Here is a 13,832-nt window from a genome sequence, read left to right as displayed (position 1 = left end):
AAAAACGTAAAGGTCAAATGATGTGAATGAGTATCCTGGAACCATGAAGGTAAATGCAAGAATTTAAGACCTTTTTAAGACCAAAAAAAGACTATTTAAGACTTCCATCACTTTTTAAATTAAAGAAAAATTAGATTAAAAGATTAACTTGATTAGCTCCCAACCACTACAATATAGAAATAAAAAATGATGCTTTTTCTCAGTAATTTTTCTTGTTTTTCAGTGCAAATGTCTTAAGATTTTTAAATCAAGATACATTTACTTGAGAAACAAAATAATATGAAACCAGAAGTCTTGTTTTATGAGAAATTGATGTAAATAAATGAAGTGGGTTTATCATTAAAAAAAGAACAAATATCTGCCAATGGGCTCAGAAAAATCAGTTCAATTCAAAGGGAAAACAAGTTTTCATACCCCACTGAAAGATATTTGTTCTTGTTTTAAACAAACTCAATTTTATTCAGCTTGTCAGAAAACAAGACTTCATATCTTCAATTTGCAACTCTAGTAAATATATCTCAATTTAAATATTTGTATTGGAAAACAAGACAAAAATACAGAGGAAAATATTCACTTTTAACAATGCATGCAACATTTAATGCATTGTCTTTAAAAAATTAAGACTTTCTGCTCTGATTTAAGACCTTTCTAGTCCTTCATTTGTGAAAGAGCAATCTGCAGAAACCCAGTATAAGGTAACTATATGGGTTTAGTTTAGGTTTATGGTTATGTATAGTACCATACTTAGTACCCACTTATGTAATTACTATAGTCAGCACAAAAATATGTACATGCAGAATAGGACTACAAAATAAAGAGATACTAATTAATATTATTTTTGTTATATATTTTAAATACTTTTCCAAGGCTGGAAAACATTAATATAAATATTCCCAGATATTGTCCACACCTGTAAGATCAATATATTATTCTTTGTGGGTTTTTGTATTCTTACCCGATCCTTCTCAAACTCCACCACCTCCGTCTCCCATTCTAATGAGTCTGTGTCTATGGCTGAATCATGTGAGCTGTGAGCCATTAGCTGGCAAAAACGCGCCTCCTTCTCCAACTGGCTCTCCATCTTCTCCCTTTATTGGTAGAGAGAGCACAAAACAAAAGACAGACCATTTTCTCTCTCATCTCTCCAAACAGTCATCTAATTCATCTCACACCCACAAAACAGCAAGAATGTCAAGTGTCAACAGTCTTTGTGAAGAGCATCTCTCTTTGTTTGAAGAGTTGCTGATGCAAGACTGGGAAAACCGCTGTCTTACAAGCCTACTGGATGATACGGGTTGGCATCAGGGCATCGTTTGCCACAGTTTGTGTAATCTGTAACACCTGTGCTAGATGGAGATGTTATAAAAGCGGCATCAAGGTCAAACCTTAAAATTGGGAAGAAAAAAAAACAGGATCAAGTAGTTGGGGAATACTGGCAAACTGTCACTAAGATTCATAGACTCAGAGAGAGGAAAGCCTAGAGGGCATCAGTGACATAAAAAAAACTTCAGAAAAGTCTACTGCAAGAGGGTGGGGGTGCTCTGGAGCTTTTGATGGGAACGGACTAACCACTAGGGGGCGTCTGAAGCAGAAATGTAATCAAAAAAGAAAAGGGCCTGGTTACCAATTAGCAGACTAGGACCAAAAATTAATTCCAACAGGGCCACGAATCATTTGTCAAATTAATATAAGTGGGCATTATAAGTGATAAATTATCTGCTGCCTGCCATTCACACACACACACACACTCAATTTATATTTATCTATCTATCAATTACATTATTTAGTATGTTATTTAGTACAATATTTATTAATAATAATTATTTACTAATTATTAATTAATAAATGTATTTATTAACTTATGCATTTATTAATTGTGATATTTATTTGCATTACGTAATTCATGCATTTTTATTAATTTATTAACTCAAAATAATAATAATAATAATAATATTTAATAACTATTATTGCATTTACAGTATACCTTTCGTAATGTCAATTTTATTGACTTAATTACATTAAATATGTTACTGATTACTTAATTCAAAAATTCATTATTATTATTACTACATTCATACTAATATTAAGTATTATTAACATTATTATTACTTGCATTTATAATATATTATCACTGTAAATTAAATCATTATTAATTATAATAAATTATAAATTATTAAACATTATTACTAGCATTTATAAGATATCATCGATGTGAATTAAATAAATTACAATAAACATGACAATGTACATTTAATTTATTATGCTATGTTTATTGCATTATTGCAACATTCATTAATTATTATTATTATTAGCATTTACAAGTTATTATGGCTATAAACTTGGAAAAATTACATAATGTACAATTCTTTAAAAAATGTAATCTTAAAATTCTTAGCCACATAACATTAACTTTGAAGTTATTTTGCCACTTTTGATTGCTCAGACCTTTGTAAGAATAAAATTCAGAAAGGGGGTCAGTTGTAAATGTAATGAAATACCCCATATTATCTGTAAACACCTGACTGAAAGATTGTCAGAGAGAGGCAGGACTAAAAAGGGTTTACTTGAGCTCTTTAAGTTCCCTGGCTGCATCGTTCCGCTGTTTCCTCATGTCGTCAAGGTTACGCATGGCATCAGCCAGATCGCTGACGGCACGGTCTCTCTCTCTGCGCAGATTATCACACAAAGTCCTGCCAAAACACAACAAAGACACACTCAAGTATCAGCATCAGCAGTTGCATGTCATCATTTTCCTAGACTGCTTAAGTCAGTGGCAAATGTTACCGTATGCTCTCTCGCTCAGCAACAATCTTGTCTCTTTCCTGAAAGGCCCAGTCTCTGCGACACTTGGCCACCTCGGCCTCCTGCACAGCCTCCTTCAGCTCCTGGGACATGGCCTCACACTGCTTCCTCAACACGTCAATCTCCTTATTGGCACGCTCCATGTCCAGCGTGGCCGAGTCTTGTTTCTGTATCAAAAACATTCACGATGAATATGATTGCAGATGATTTCATCACCAAAATATGTTTTAAGGCATAACTTAAGACATCTGTGAAGTCATATTAGTGAAATGAGTTAAATGAACTTCACCAGAAGGCTTTGAGTCTTAAAGATACTGTTAGAGACCTCTAGTGGATTCTAGCGGCACTGCGGCTTTAAACTGAATAAATCTGCCTTGGGTTATTTATTTTTTCTGGAATAATCCAATGGTCCACAGTTTATGAGATTTTTATGAGCTTTGTGGTTTATAGTGTTTGTTTGTGTATGAAGACTGGTGTGAAAAATCAAGACAGGCAAGGGATAAGAGGTGAGGATACAATGCTTTGAGATCTGACCTAAGATTAATTTCACAAACGGCCCCTTAGCAATTTCTGCCCGAAGAACAGCAGCTGATAAATATCTCTGAGAAAAACTGAACAACAATGGTAAAATACAATTAAAAAAAATATTACTTTTGAGCCATGGATATGCAGAAGCACACACATTGTCATGAGTCATGGGCAGCACTCTGAATCTACTACATAATCTATTAGAAAGGTATTATTTATATTTAAATAGTTAAAAACAAGGGTGTTGTAGTGATACACACTACAGTTCGAAAGCTTGGGGTTGGCAATATTTTTTTAATGTTTTTAATGTCTCTTATGTCCACCAAGGCTGCAATTATCTGATTAAAAATACAGTAAAAACAGTAACATTGTGAAATACTGCAATTTAAAATAACTGTTTTCTATTTGAATATAATGCCATTTATTCCTGTAATGTCAAAGTTGAATTTTCAGCATCATTACTCCAGTCTTCAGTGTCACATGATCCTTCAGAAATCATTCTAATATGCTGAATTACTGTTCAAGAAACATTTATCACCAATGTTGCAAACAGTTGCACTGCTGAAATATTTGAAAGTATCTGAAATATTTGAAAACTGCTGAAAACAGTGAAATGTTGAATGTGAAGATTTAGTCTGAATACTGAATAATATGATTTTTGAACTTCCATGACTTCCAGCCATTTTTTTTTTTTATCTTTATCAGTTTGTTCTATCTATCTAGACCCTTTCATTTTCCTAGGGCACTTTTAAGCACTTGCATTATGTTAAAATCACTTTCCTTAACTAACAGCATTGAAGAGATAAAGTGAAACGACTGGTACAACTTAACTAGCCATTAAATGAACAGATGCAGCACAGTTATTGTCAGATGCGTCTTTTTGCAGATACTCAATTATTTAGCATTTTCTCCACAATCCAGACAAACACTGTCAAATTAGCTTTGCAGAGTTCAGGTTCTTATTCCTTTATTGTCCTTTCAACCTTCATGACTTTTTTATGTATTAGCGATAAAGATGAGGGTTTTTATAAAAATTTTTTAAAAAAGGAGGTTGCACTCAATAAGGGAAATTTCTCCCTGTTGAAACATTAAGGCACTCAGCAGAATGCCAAAACTAAAAATAAAGTACTTTACTATACACATTTCCATTACTTGTCTTAATCCCATATATTATTTTACCAGGCCTGGAAAATTCCCTGCGTCTACCACAGAAGATTTTCCATAGAAATTGGATGCAGCATTAGACTATAAAATATGTATTTAATATTGTCATTTACGTGACCATATATCGAATCCCAGACTGTAAGCACCTGTCTGGCCTGGTAGTATTCCCGCAGTAACTGGTCTCTCTGGATGATGGCTTCTGTTCTCTCTTTCCTAGCCACATCTCTTTCCTCCCGCACAGTCTCGATGTCTTTACAGGCCTGACTCAGCTCTTTCTGGGCCTCCGCTTTGTCCTTCACTTCATGGCAGTATTTTTCCAGCAGCTCGTTTCTCTCACAGATGGCACGGTCTCGATCCACCAGCGATGAATTTAGCTCCTACAAAAAGACACAGACGTCAGCGACAGTTATGCGCTATTGATTTAAAGTACTTTTTCAAAACAGCACTGGCTGCCTAGTACAAACTTGGCAACAAAAAGTTGATTTACAGAACAGAGAGCATATAAAAACAAGGCTCAGTCACTCCTTAATCTTAAATACTGTATTCAGTGATACAGTGAGTTTCCCCAAATGACTGCTGACCATCTAGATTAGATGCGACAATATTGCATAGATATCTAATATCTGTTATTAGGGATGTGTTACCTGTCTGAGAGCTTCCACCTCCTCACTGGCCACCATCCTCTCAGAGGAGGTGTTTTTGAGCCGGGCTTCCGCCGCCTCCAGCTCCGTCTGCAGCTTGTCTACCTCTTTAATGACCTGGTCCCTCTCGCTCATGATCAGTCTGTATTCATTAAACACAGAATCCCGCTCCTCCTTGTATTTCTCTGCATCCTTGACCGCCTTCAGCTGGAAGTTCTTGTAGCGTGTCACCTCCGACTGGAGTCTCTCCATCTCTCTCTGCAGCTCCTTGTTCTGGGCTGAGGCTTTATTCATCTCCTGCTGCACGGAGTCAAACCTGATGGGTTTCAAATCAAAAATGTCAATTAATTAGTATTTCGATTAATGAGTGCTTTGCATTATTAAAAAGGACTACAATTTTTTGTATCAATGTTCATTAATGAACTGAATTAAAAGATTGGCAGTTGACTGTACTGACCAATCAGAAGTCAGGACCACAATGCAAAGGATATAAACAATGTATGCATCCTATATAAAGCATAGGACAATATATTTCATACAGTCAAACCAAAATTTACTCAGACACCTTCAACACTTCTCACATTATCAGTTTATTCGCTATAGTTTAGAAAATGGTAATAAAATATGACAAGAACTCAGAGTAAACTGTGTCAGAACAAATTCATGTTGATAATGTCAGATAACTTCGATAGAAAGGTATGTAATGAATTAGGTTGAATAGCTGTCAGCTGTTAAATTTAAGTACACAATTAGATAATACCAATTACTAAGCAGTGCTTAATTTTGTTCAGTCTGTGGTGTAAAAAGGTCGCATTAGCAATTAAAGAAAAAAACACTTAAGCAAAACATGGTCAGGTCAAAGTGTCCGAATAATTTTTGTCCCAAATTTTTATCAATTTTACTGGCAGTCCACTGTATGAAGAATTTTTGTGTATAATATGTCAGTTTACTTTATTTTGCTATCCTCACTTACCTAAATTAACTATAGTGTCCTGCATCCACTAGTAAAAAGATATCAAAAATTATATCTGGTGTCTGAATAATTTTTGGTTTGACTTTATATGTAATGAATATCATTAAGGCAAACTTGATTATCCTCTTAGCACTGTTTAACATATTTTACTATATTTCAACCCATTCTGCACTTTTTGCCTCAAACAAGCAGAAAATGCAAAGATGCAGATTGTGTTTGATATGATTGTAGTGTCTGAAAGTGAAAAAGATGTTGATGTACGACATTTAAATATAAACAACGTATGCGTTCTGTGAAAAATGGGACAATGTATTTTATTATTGTAATGATAAAACTGTCAATCAAAACTAGGCAAATATAGGCAAATTTGATTATGCTTTCAGCTCTTTTTGCCTCACAGTCAGAACAGAAAATACATAAAAAGAGGCTGCAGATTGTAGTTTTAAAAACATGTTGACCAAGTATGACCTTTAAATTTATTTGAAGTGCGTTATGCAACACTTAAAACACATAATAAAGATGACTGATGCTGCTTGTACCGTCTCATAGATGTTGACCACTGCTGTTGGTACTGGATAGCCACGTCGCGCTGTTTAAGCAGAGCATCGGTTTGTTTTTGCAAGCGCCTGTTCTCCTCCTCCACCTGCTCCAGTCGACTCAGATCCGTGTTGTGACTGGCCACCTTCTCACTGTAGCGTTTGCTCAAGACGTTGTATTCCTTCTTCACCCCCTCCAGCTTATCCATCGCTGTATCGTAGAGCTTGTTCAAAACCTCTGATGACCCGTTCTCCCTGATTACCTGTATCGAAAAAGGCTTTCATGAACCTGATTTACTGTGTGGTGTCAAAGAAACAAACAAAAACAAAAAAATGTAAAAACAAAACCCTGATAACCTGTAAAAATCCCATTTCATGAACCTGATCTACTATATAGTGTCAAAGAAAAAAATAATAATACAAGAAACAAAAAACAAAAAAATAAATAAAACAAAACCCTGATAACCTGTGTCAAAAAAGGCTTTCATGAATCTGATTTACTGTGTGGTGTCAAAGAAACAAAATAACAACAAACAAAAAAACATAAAAACAAAAACCCTGATAACCTGTAAAAATCCCATTTCATGAACCTGATCTACTATATAGGGTCAAAGAAAAAAAAATACAAGAAACAAAAAACAAAAAAATAAATACAATAAAACCCTGATAACATGTGTCAAAAAAGGCTTTCATGAATCTGATTTACTGTGTGGTGTCAAAGAAACAAAGCAAAACAAAGCCAAAACAAAACCATGATTACCTTTGTTGAAAACAGCTTTAAAGAACCTGATTTACTGTGTGGTGGAAACAAAATGAAATAAAACAAAAGAAAAACAAAACAAAAACAAAAAAACCTGATTAAACCGCTTTAATTAATCTGATTTATTGAATGGTGTCAAAGAAACAAAACAAAAAACACAATTAAACAAAATAAAAACAACACTACTTATTTGTACTAAAATGATTTACAAAGCTTTCTGTTATTAATTATACTGGTCAGTCCTAAAGATATTGAAAATAGCACAGGGTTGGTGCATTAATGTAGAATTCATGTGTGATTATACTCCTACATATATTATATTACCTGTTATAAATTTGCTTTTATCATCCCTTGAATTAAAGTTTGACAACACAAACACCAGAGGGCGATCATGAGTCTATAAAACATCTCCTGTACTTGCATGCCAATTGCTGTCACTGCACTTACACACAAATACGCAACACTAAATTCAGCAATAAACAAACAGCATCCACTTCTTTTGCAAAAATGTTGACCTATTAGGACACTATGTGTCCACTATGTGTCCTAATGACATAATCGAAGGCAATTCCCCGTTCAGGCAATAAACCCACACCTCAGTGGCCCCTGGCCAAGCCACAGTGGGATTTCACATGCTGAGTGATTGGCATCTGTATCTAACTCTCCTCTAGGCCATGTAATCAGTGCTTAGAGTATTGACTAACTGCAAAAGCCTCTGTCCTTTTCCATCAGTCAGCAAGCACTTGCCCTTCCAGGCTGACCTTTTTCAAGCAGGCGGTGAGCGTTTTGTGCAGCCAGTGTGCAGTGTAAGCACTGCTGACGGGTCAAAACGCGGTTCAATCTGAGCACTACAGCACAGATCCCGTGGCACGCCTGATCTGACCTCTCTGCGACAATTAAGACTGTTTCAGACACACAAGCGGGAGCTATCCTAATGCTTTAAACCTTTCCATTTGTGTTCGTGGGTTTAATCCGGAAGGAAGCCTGATAAATCAATCCGACAGGAAAAGGCTCATTCCTTCATAGTAGCTGCAGAGAGCAGACAGTGTGTTGACATGGTGGCATCTGACTGAATAATCTCCTGTCCCCTGGCTTCCGATTTATGTCAAGGTCAGATTTGGTTGCACTACTATGGGATGCCCAGCCTCTGGATTTACAACATAAACGCTGCTGTTCATGATGCAACAGATGCACTAATCCCACAACAGTCTGCGCTGTGGGGAATGACAAAATCTGCAATTGAATTAACCATCCCTGAAGCTCTGAAAAAATCAGGGGTTCGATTTTGGCAGACTAACGTCACTTTCTGGCTGACAGCAGTACCATTAGGCCTGTTTCACACTGCAAGCGTAAGAAGCTCATATGTATTTTGGTGCCCGTATTAACAGGTTACATTCACACTGTGTGCATTAGCAGGGCGGTGCTGTGGGAAAAAAAGCGGTTCTGCGATTACAGTTTCGGCACTGAGCCCATTTTTGCTGCTTATAGCACACTCAACTAGCAGACAACAAGGTGGAAATTCCCCATATACCTACACTACAGTTCAAAAGTCTGGGGTAAGTAAGATTTATGTTTTAATACACACTTTTATCCAGCAAGGACATATTAAATTGACAGCAAGGGCACAAAAGTGACAGTAAAAACATTTATAATGTCACAAAATATTTGTTAAATAAACACTGGCCTTTTGAACTTTCAATTAATCAAAGAATCATGAAAAATGCAGGTTTCCACAAAAATATTAAGCAGCACAACAGATTTCAACAGTAATAATAATAATAATAATAAAAGTTTCTTGAGAGGCAAATTAGTATGAGCAGATCATGTGACACTGAAGACTGGAGTAATGATGCTGAAATTCAGCTTTGCTATCATAGAAAAAGATTTCAAAACATTAAAATAAAAACATTATTTCAAATTGGAATAATATTTCACAATATAGTTTTTAATGTATTTTTGATTAAATAAATGCAGCCTTTGGTGATATCAGACGTTCAAAAACATTTTAAAATCTTTAAAATCTTTCCAAGCCCAAACTTTTGAAAGGTAGTGTGTTTATTAAAATGTTCATCGTCAAATATCAAGCAATGTCAAATAAGGAGGCGAGCAGTTCATTCACTGTTTGAAATAAAGATATCTGCCAGGTCTGATGCAAGTTAAACATGCAGGGACAAGCACACAAACACTTTCTATTCAGTAAACCTGACTGAATCCAGACAGTTTTATAAGTTTACAACTATACTTTGGAATTAGGGTTCCATTTTAAAATTATTTAGATATAATTTGGATTTAAACATGATCCCCTTTCTCCTAAACTTTAAAGTCTGTAATAATTCATAATGGTACACACCCAATAACTATTTTAAAATTTAAGGACATTATTAAAATAAACACAAATGTTGAAAGCCAGAAATCACTAGATTTTCTCTATGGAGATGCATGGCAGAGATGTTCACAAGTCTTTAATTGAAGTCCAAGTCAAGTCTAAAGTCTTTATCGCTGGAGTTTGAGTTGAGTCTCAAGTCATTTAATGGCTCGCTAAAAAGAATCCCATTCAGAATCCTCATGTATTGAAATCTTTTCAATTTATGAAGCTGTTTTATAGGCTATAGACAAAATAAATGATCTATGATCTGCTTTGTAAAAAAAAAATAAAAAGTGTTAAGATGTAAAGTTAATGTACTTCAAGCCTGTTACTTATGTTTTAATATTTTACTTAAAAACAATGTAGTTACAATAATCAAAACATTCTCATCTTGAGCAGAAAAGAAGGTTAACTAGCAGTTTCAAAGTTTAAGTTCTATCCTAGCCATCTAACAACAATTTTACCAGTTATAATTACATGATTCATTTGAAATGTTCTTAGCCTACAGATTAACTCCCTGGGCTCGACGGTCGTGCCGTAATACTAAGGGTGCGTTCACACTTGTAGTTCGGTTTTCTTGGTTTGTTTGGTCCGGACCAAAAAAGAAAACGATACATTTGGTCCTGGTCCGCTGAGCGTTCACACTGGCATTTTTGAGAGCGAACCTAAAGATAGCGAACCTAAAGGCACAGTGATACGTTCACAACCTGATTGGTCGGGTTGAATGACGTATATTTCGCGACGGAACTCACAGAATACCCCAAACAAAAGCCGTGTTTGACTTAAAGTGGTGCTGAGCAGACCGATCGTTGTATGACATCAAAGCACCCATTTACCGATCGGTCTGCTCAGCACTGCTTTAAGTCAAACACACATAATGCCGTCTGCTGGACTAAGCGCGCACATTGCTGCGTGTACTTATGATTTTTTCACCACCTGCGAACTCACGAAGAGCTCATAAAAGGCACTTTACCTCATCGTTGCTCCACGTTTGCTCATTTTGTTTTGGATACACCGCTCGTTCCGCATCATCAAATCATGTCGCATAGCGCATCGCATTTTGTCATTGCTTCCTGTTTTTAGTTCGTTTAGAAGTGTTTGGTCCGTGTTGCGTTCATATTTAATGCGAACTGCACCAGAGTTCGTTTGGAAGCAGAACGAGACCCATCTTTTCAGCGGTCTCGGTCCACTTGTTTGGTGCACACCAGGGTTCACACTTACTCAAACGAACTGCACTAACAGAGCAATCGCACCACGGTTCGTTTTAATCGAACCAAACATGACAAGTGTGAACACACCCTAAATAGATCAGAAACGTCGTGTCACATCTGGTTTGAACAGTCAGAGTCATAGGTTATAGATAGATAAAAAGATTAACTATATTTGCAGCATTGCTGCTTTCTGCTGTGTTTTAGTGAAAGTAATCTACAATTTTGCTGCTCACAGTGTTTCTGTTGTTGTTGTTAAAATAACCACGTCATCCGCAGCTCTTACACTTTGCGCTGGCGCACGTCCGAGGAGAGAGAAAGCGCACAGAGCCGAAAGGGCTCGAATAAAGCGCGGTTGGCTTTAGATAAAAATACGAAAGGATATAGCGCTGAAAGATATTTACCATAAACGAACCTGAGCGCTTATGTGATCTGCTCCGCTGTTTTGATGCACTACTCACTTAAAACGGTGCTGCTGTTACGGCTCGCGGTCTGGATGGATGCCGGGGTGCGGATGCGGTCCACCTTTTGAATATCAGTTATATAAGTAAGGATAAAAGACTCGATTTGCTTTTAAAATATTCACAAGTCCTTTTCTTTGAGTCAAGTCTGGAGTCATTTCAGGTCGAGTCTGAAGTCCATAAAAATGTGTCTGGAGTGCGACTCGAGTCCGAGTCACTAACTCGAGTGCCCATCTCTGATGCATAGTGTGTTGCTGTCAGTTAAGATGGCATTTCATTTACACACTGCTTGTGCATGTATGAAGCATCCCTGGATTATGCGTAAAGCCTGTACCTGTTGTTGCTGTAGTCTCATGTCGGCCACCTCTCTCTGATCTTCAGAGTGAAGTCTCCTGAGCTCCTCACAGCTCTGTTTCAGATGGTTGTGTTCCCGAACCAGCTTGGCGTTCTCTCTCGTCAAAACCTCCATTTCCTCCTTAAGCTGAGACTGTTCACTTAGGAGGCGGCTATGCTGTATGCTGAAATATAAACACAAAACAAACAAACAAACAACTGAGCTACTTATATTGCAACTCTGTTACATCACATGAGAATCTGCATCACACCTCACTTGTGCGGTCTAGGTAATGTTTCACTTTTATGGCTGTTACAGCCTGATGTCTTTTTAAAAACAATCAGGAATCATTAAAACCCTGCCCTGAGGGCACTGACCTAGAGTGGTAACTCTATTAGTAACTACACAGTGACTTCGTTCCAAAAACTAGTAAGCTGTTTACACAGGCAGAATTTTAAGGCATCATAGGCATGTTTCAACAATGTGATGTTGTTATTCTAAGATACCTTGTTTTAGTCAATTTCTAAGAAAACATCACACATTCCCTTTCAAGAAAATGCAATCCCATAATGCACTGCAACAAACTCAATCCAAGATGGCCAGCAAAGCTAAAGAAATTCAATTATGAATATAATTCAATATTTAAAACTATCAATTGTCCATTTCAAATTTAATTAACTATTTTACACAATATTAGTGTATTTATGCTTAGAGTAAAAAATAAAATACAAATAACATTTGAAAAAAATCTTAGCATCATACATACCCGTGACAGAGTGCAATCTTTTAATGCATTGCATCTAACTCCATCCAAGATGGCAGACAAAGCAAAAATTAAATTATGAATATAATTAAATACTGAAATATATCAATGATATATTTTAAATCTAATTAAAATTAACAACTGTACCCAATATTACTGTGTTTTGTATTTTATGCTTAGAGTATAAAATTAAATAAAATTACATTGTCAGCATTTTTGTATTTTATGCATAAAAAATAAAATAAAATGGGTTCAATTTCAGTGCAGACACTACCAGCAGACAAGGAGGATCAAACAGAATTAAAGTTTTTGTTCTCGAGACATCAGTAACATGCAAGCAGTATAACAGAGAATGGTTGTGTATGTGTGTGTGCGCTGTAATCACACACTGTTGAGGGAATGGGGAATATGGGATTAATCCCTCATCAACTCAATCTTCATCTCTATGTGGTGGTTCATGCCCAGCAGAGACGGGGGACAAGAGGGCATGTGTCCTTACATCATAATCAGATTACAGCCACTGCACATCTGTGTATGGATGGACGATATTATGTTGGTGTGTGGATGACAGCACACTGGCAAACAAGGGTGAGTCAGAAACAACAGAGCAGAACAAGCTTCCTTGTGTACACGCTTACATATTGCCAACTGGTTTAGATAACGAGGCTACATTAAACCAATGTCAGTTAAAATGATGACATATGACAAAGCAGTTTCATAATTACTTCCTTGTGACTGTGTTTTTTGCATAAGGATTTTTATAGAAAGACACTGCAGGTTTGATGCAACAGTTCAAACAAAAATGAATTTTTTCATCATTTACTCGCCATACAAACCTGTCATGATTTTCGGGTTTTTTTCTGTGGAACGCTAAAGACGACATTCTAAAAATGTCTTTTTTGTTGTTTTATTTTTATCCTGTGTTGTTTTGGACCTCATTGACTTTCATTGCATGGGCAAAAACAGTAAAACAGAAAAAAATACTTGAAAATATGTTCTGCAGGGTGATATGAGGGAGAGTAAATGATGACAGTTGTAATGGGAAGGGAAGTCGTGGCCTAATGGTTAGAGAGTTGGACTCGTAACCCAAAAGGTTGCGGGTTCGAGTCTCGTACCGGCAGAGATTGTAGGTAGGGGGAGTGAATGTACAGCTCTCTCTCCCACCTTCAATACTGACTGAGGTGCCCTTGAGCAAGGCACCGAACCCCCAACTGCTCCCCGAGCGCCGCAGCAAAAAATGGCTGCCCACTGCTCCGGGTGTGTGTTCACGGTGTGTGTGTGTTCACTGCTGTGTGTG

The 13,832-nt window shown here is 36.5% G+C and overlaps 1 protein-coding gene across 1 annotated transcript in view; it reads right to left on the bottom strand.

The window, feature by feature from the left end:
• Positions 1-13,832, bottom strand: part of LOC107698145 (disks large homolog 5-like) — an 80,870-nt gene that overhangs the window by 28,689 nt on the left and 38,349 nt on the right. The window contains exons 5-11 of the mRNA XM_016499081.1: positions 11,773-11,956; positions 6,648-6,907; positions 5,139-5,451; positions 4,641-4,871; positions 2,785-2,969; positions 2,565-2,690; positions 956-1,088 (exon numbers count right to left, since the gene is read on the bottom strand). Coding sequence (XP_016354567.1) covers positions 956-1,088; positions 2,565-2,690; positions 2,785-2,969; positions 4,641-4,871; positions 5,139-5,451; positions 6,648-6,907; positions 11,773-11,956 — 1,432 coding nt within the window. The remainder of the gene's footprint in view (positions 1-955; positions 1,089-2,564; positions 2,691-2,784; positions 2,970-4,640; positions 4,872-5,138; positions 5,452-6,647; positions 6,908-11,772; positions 11,957-13,832) is intronic.

Source organism: Sinocyclocheilus anshuiensis, unplaced genomic scaffold (genome assembly GCF_001515605.1).
Source record: "Sinocyclocheilus anshuiensis isolate Anshui unplaced genomic scaffold, SAMN03320099.WGS_v1.1 scaffold1734, whole genome shotgun sequence".
NCBI classification, from domain to species: domain Eukaryota; kingdom Metazoa; phylum Chordata; class Actinopteri; order Cypriniformes; family Cyprinidae; genus Sinocyclocheilus; species Sinocyclocheilus anshuiensis.
This window is presented reverse-complemented; position numbering and strand designations above follow the sequence as displayed.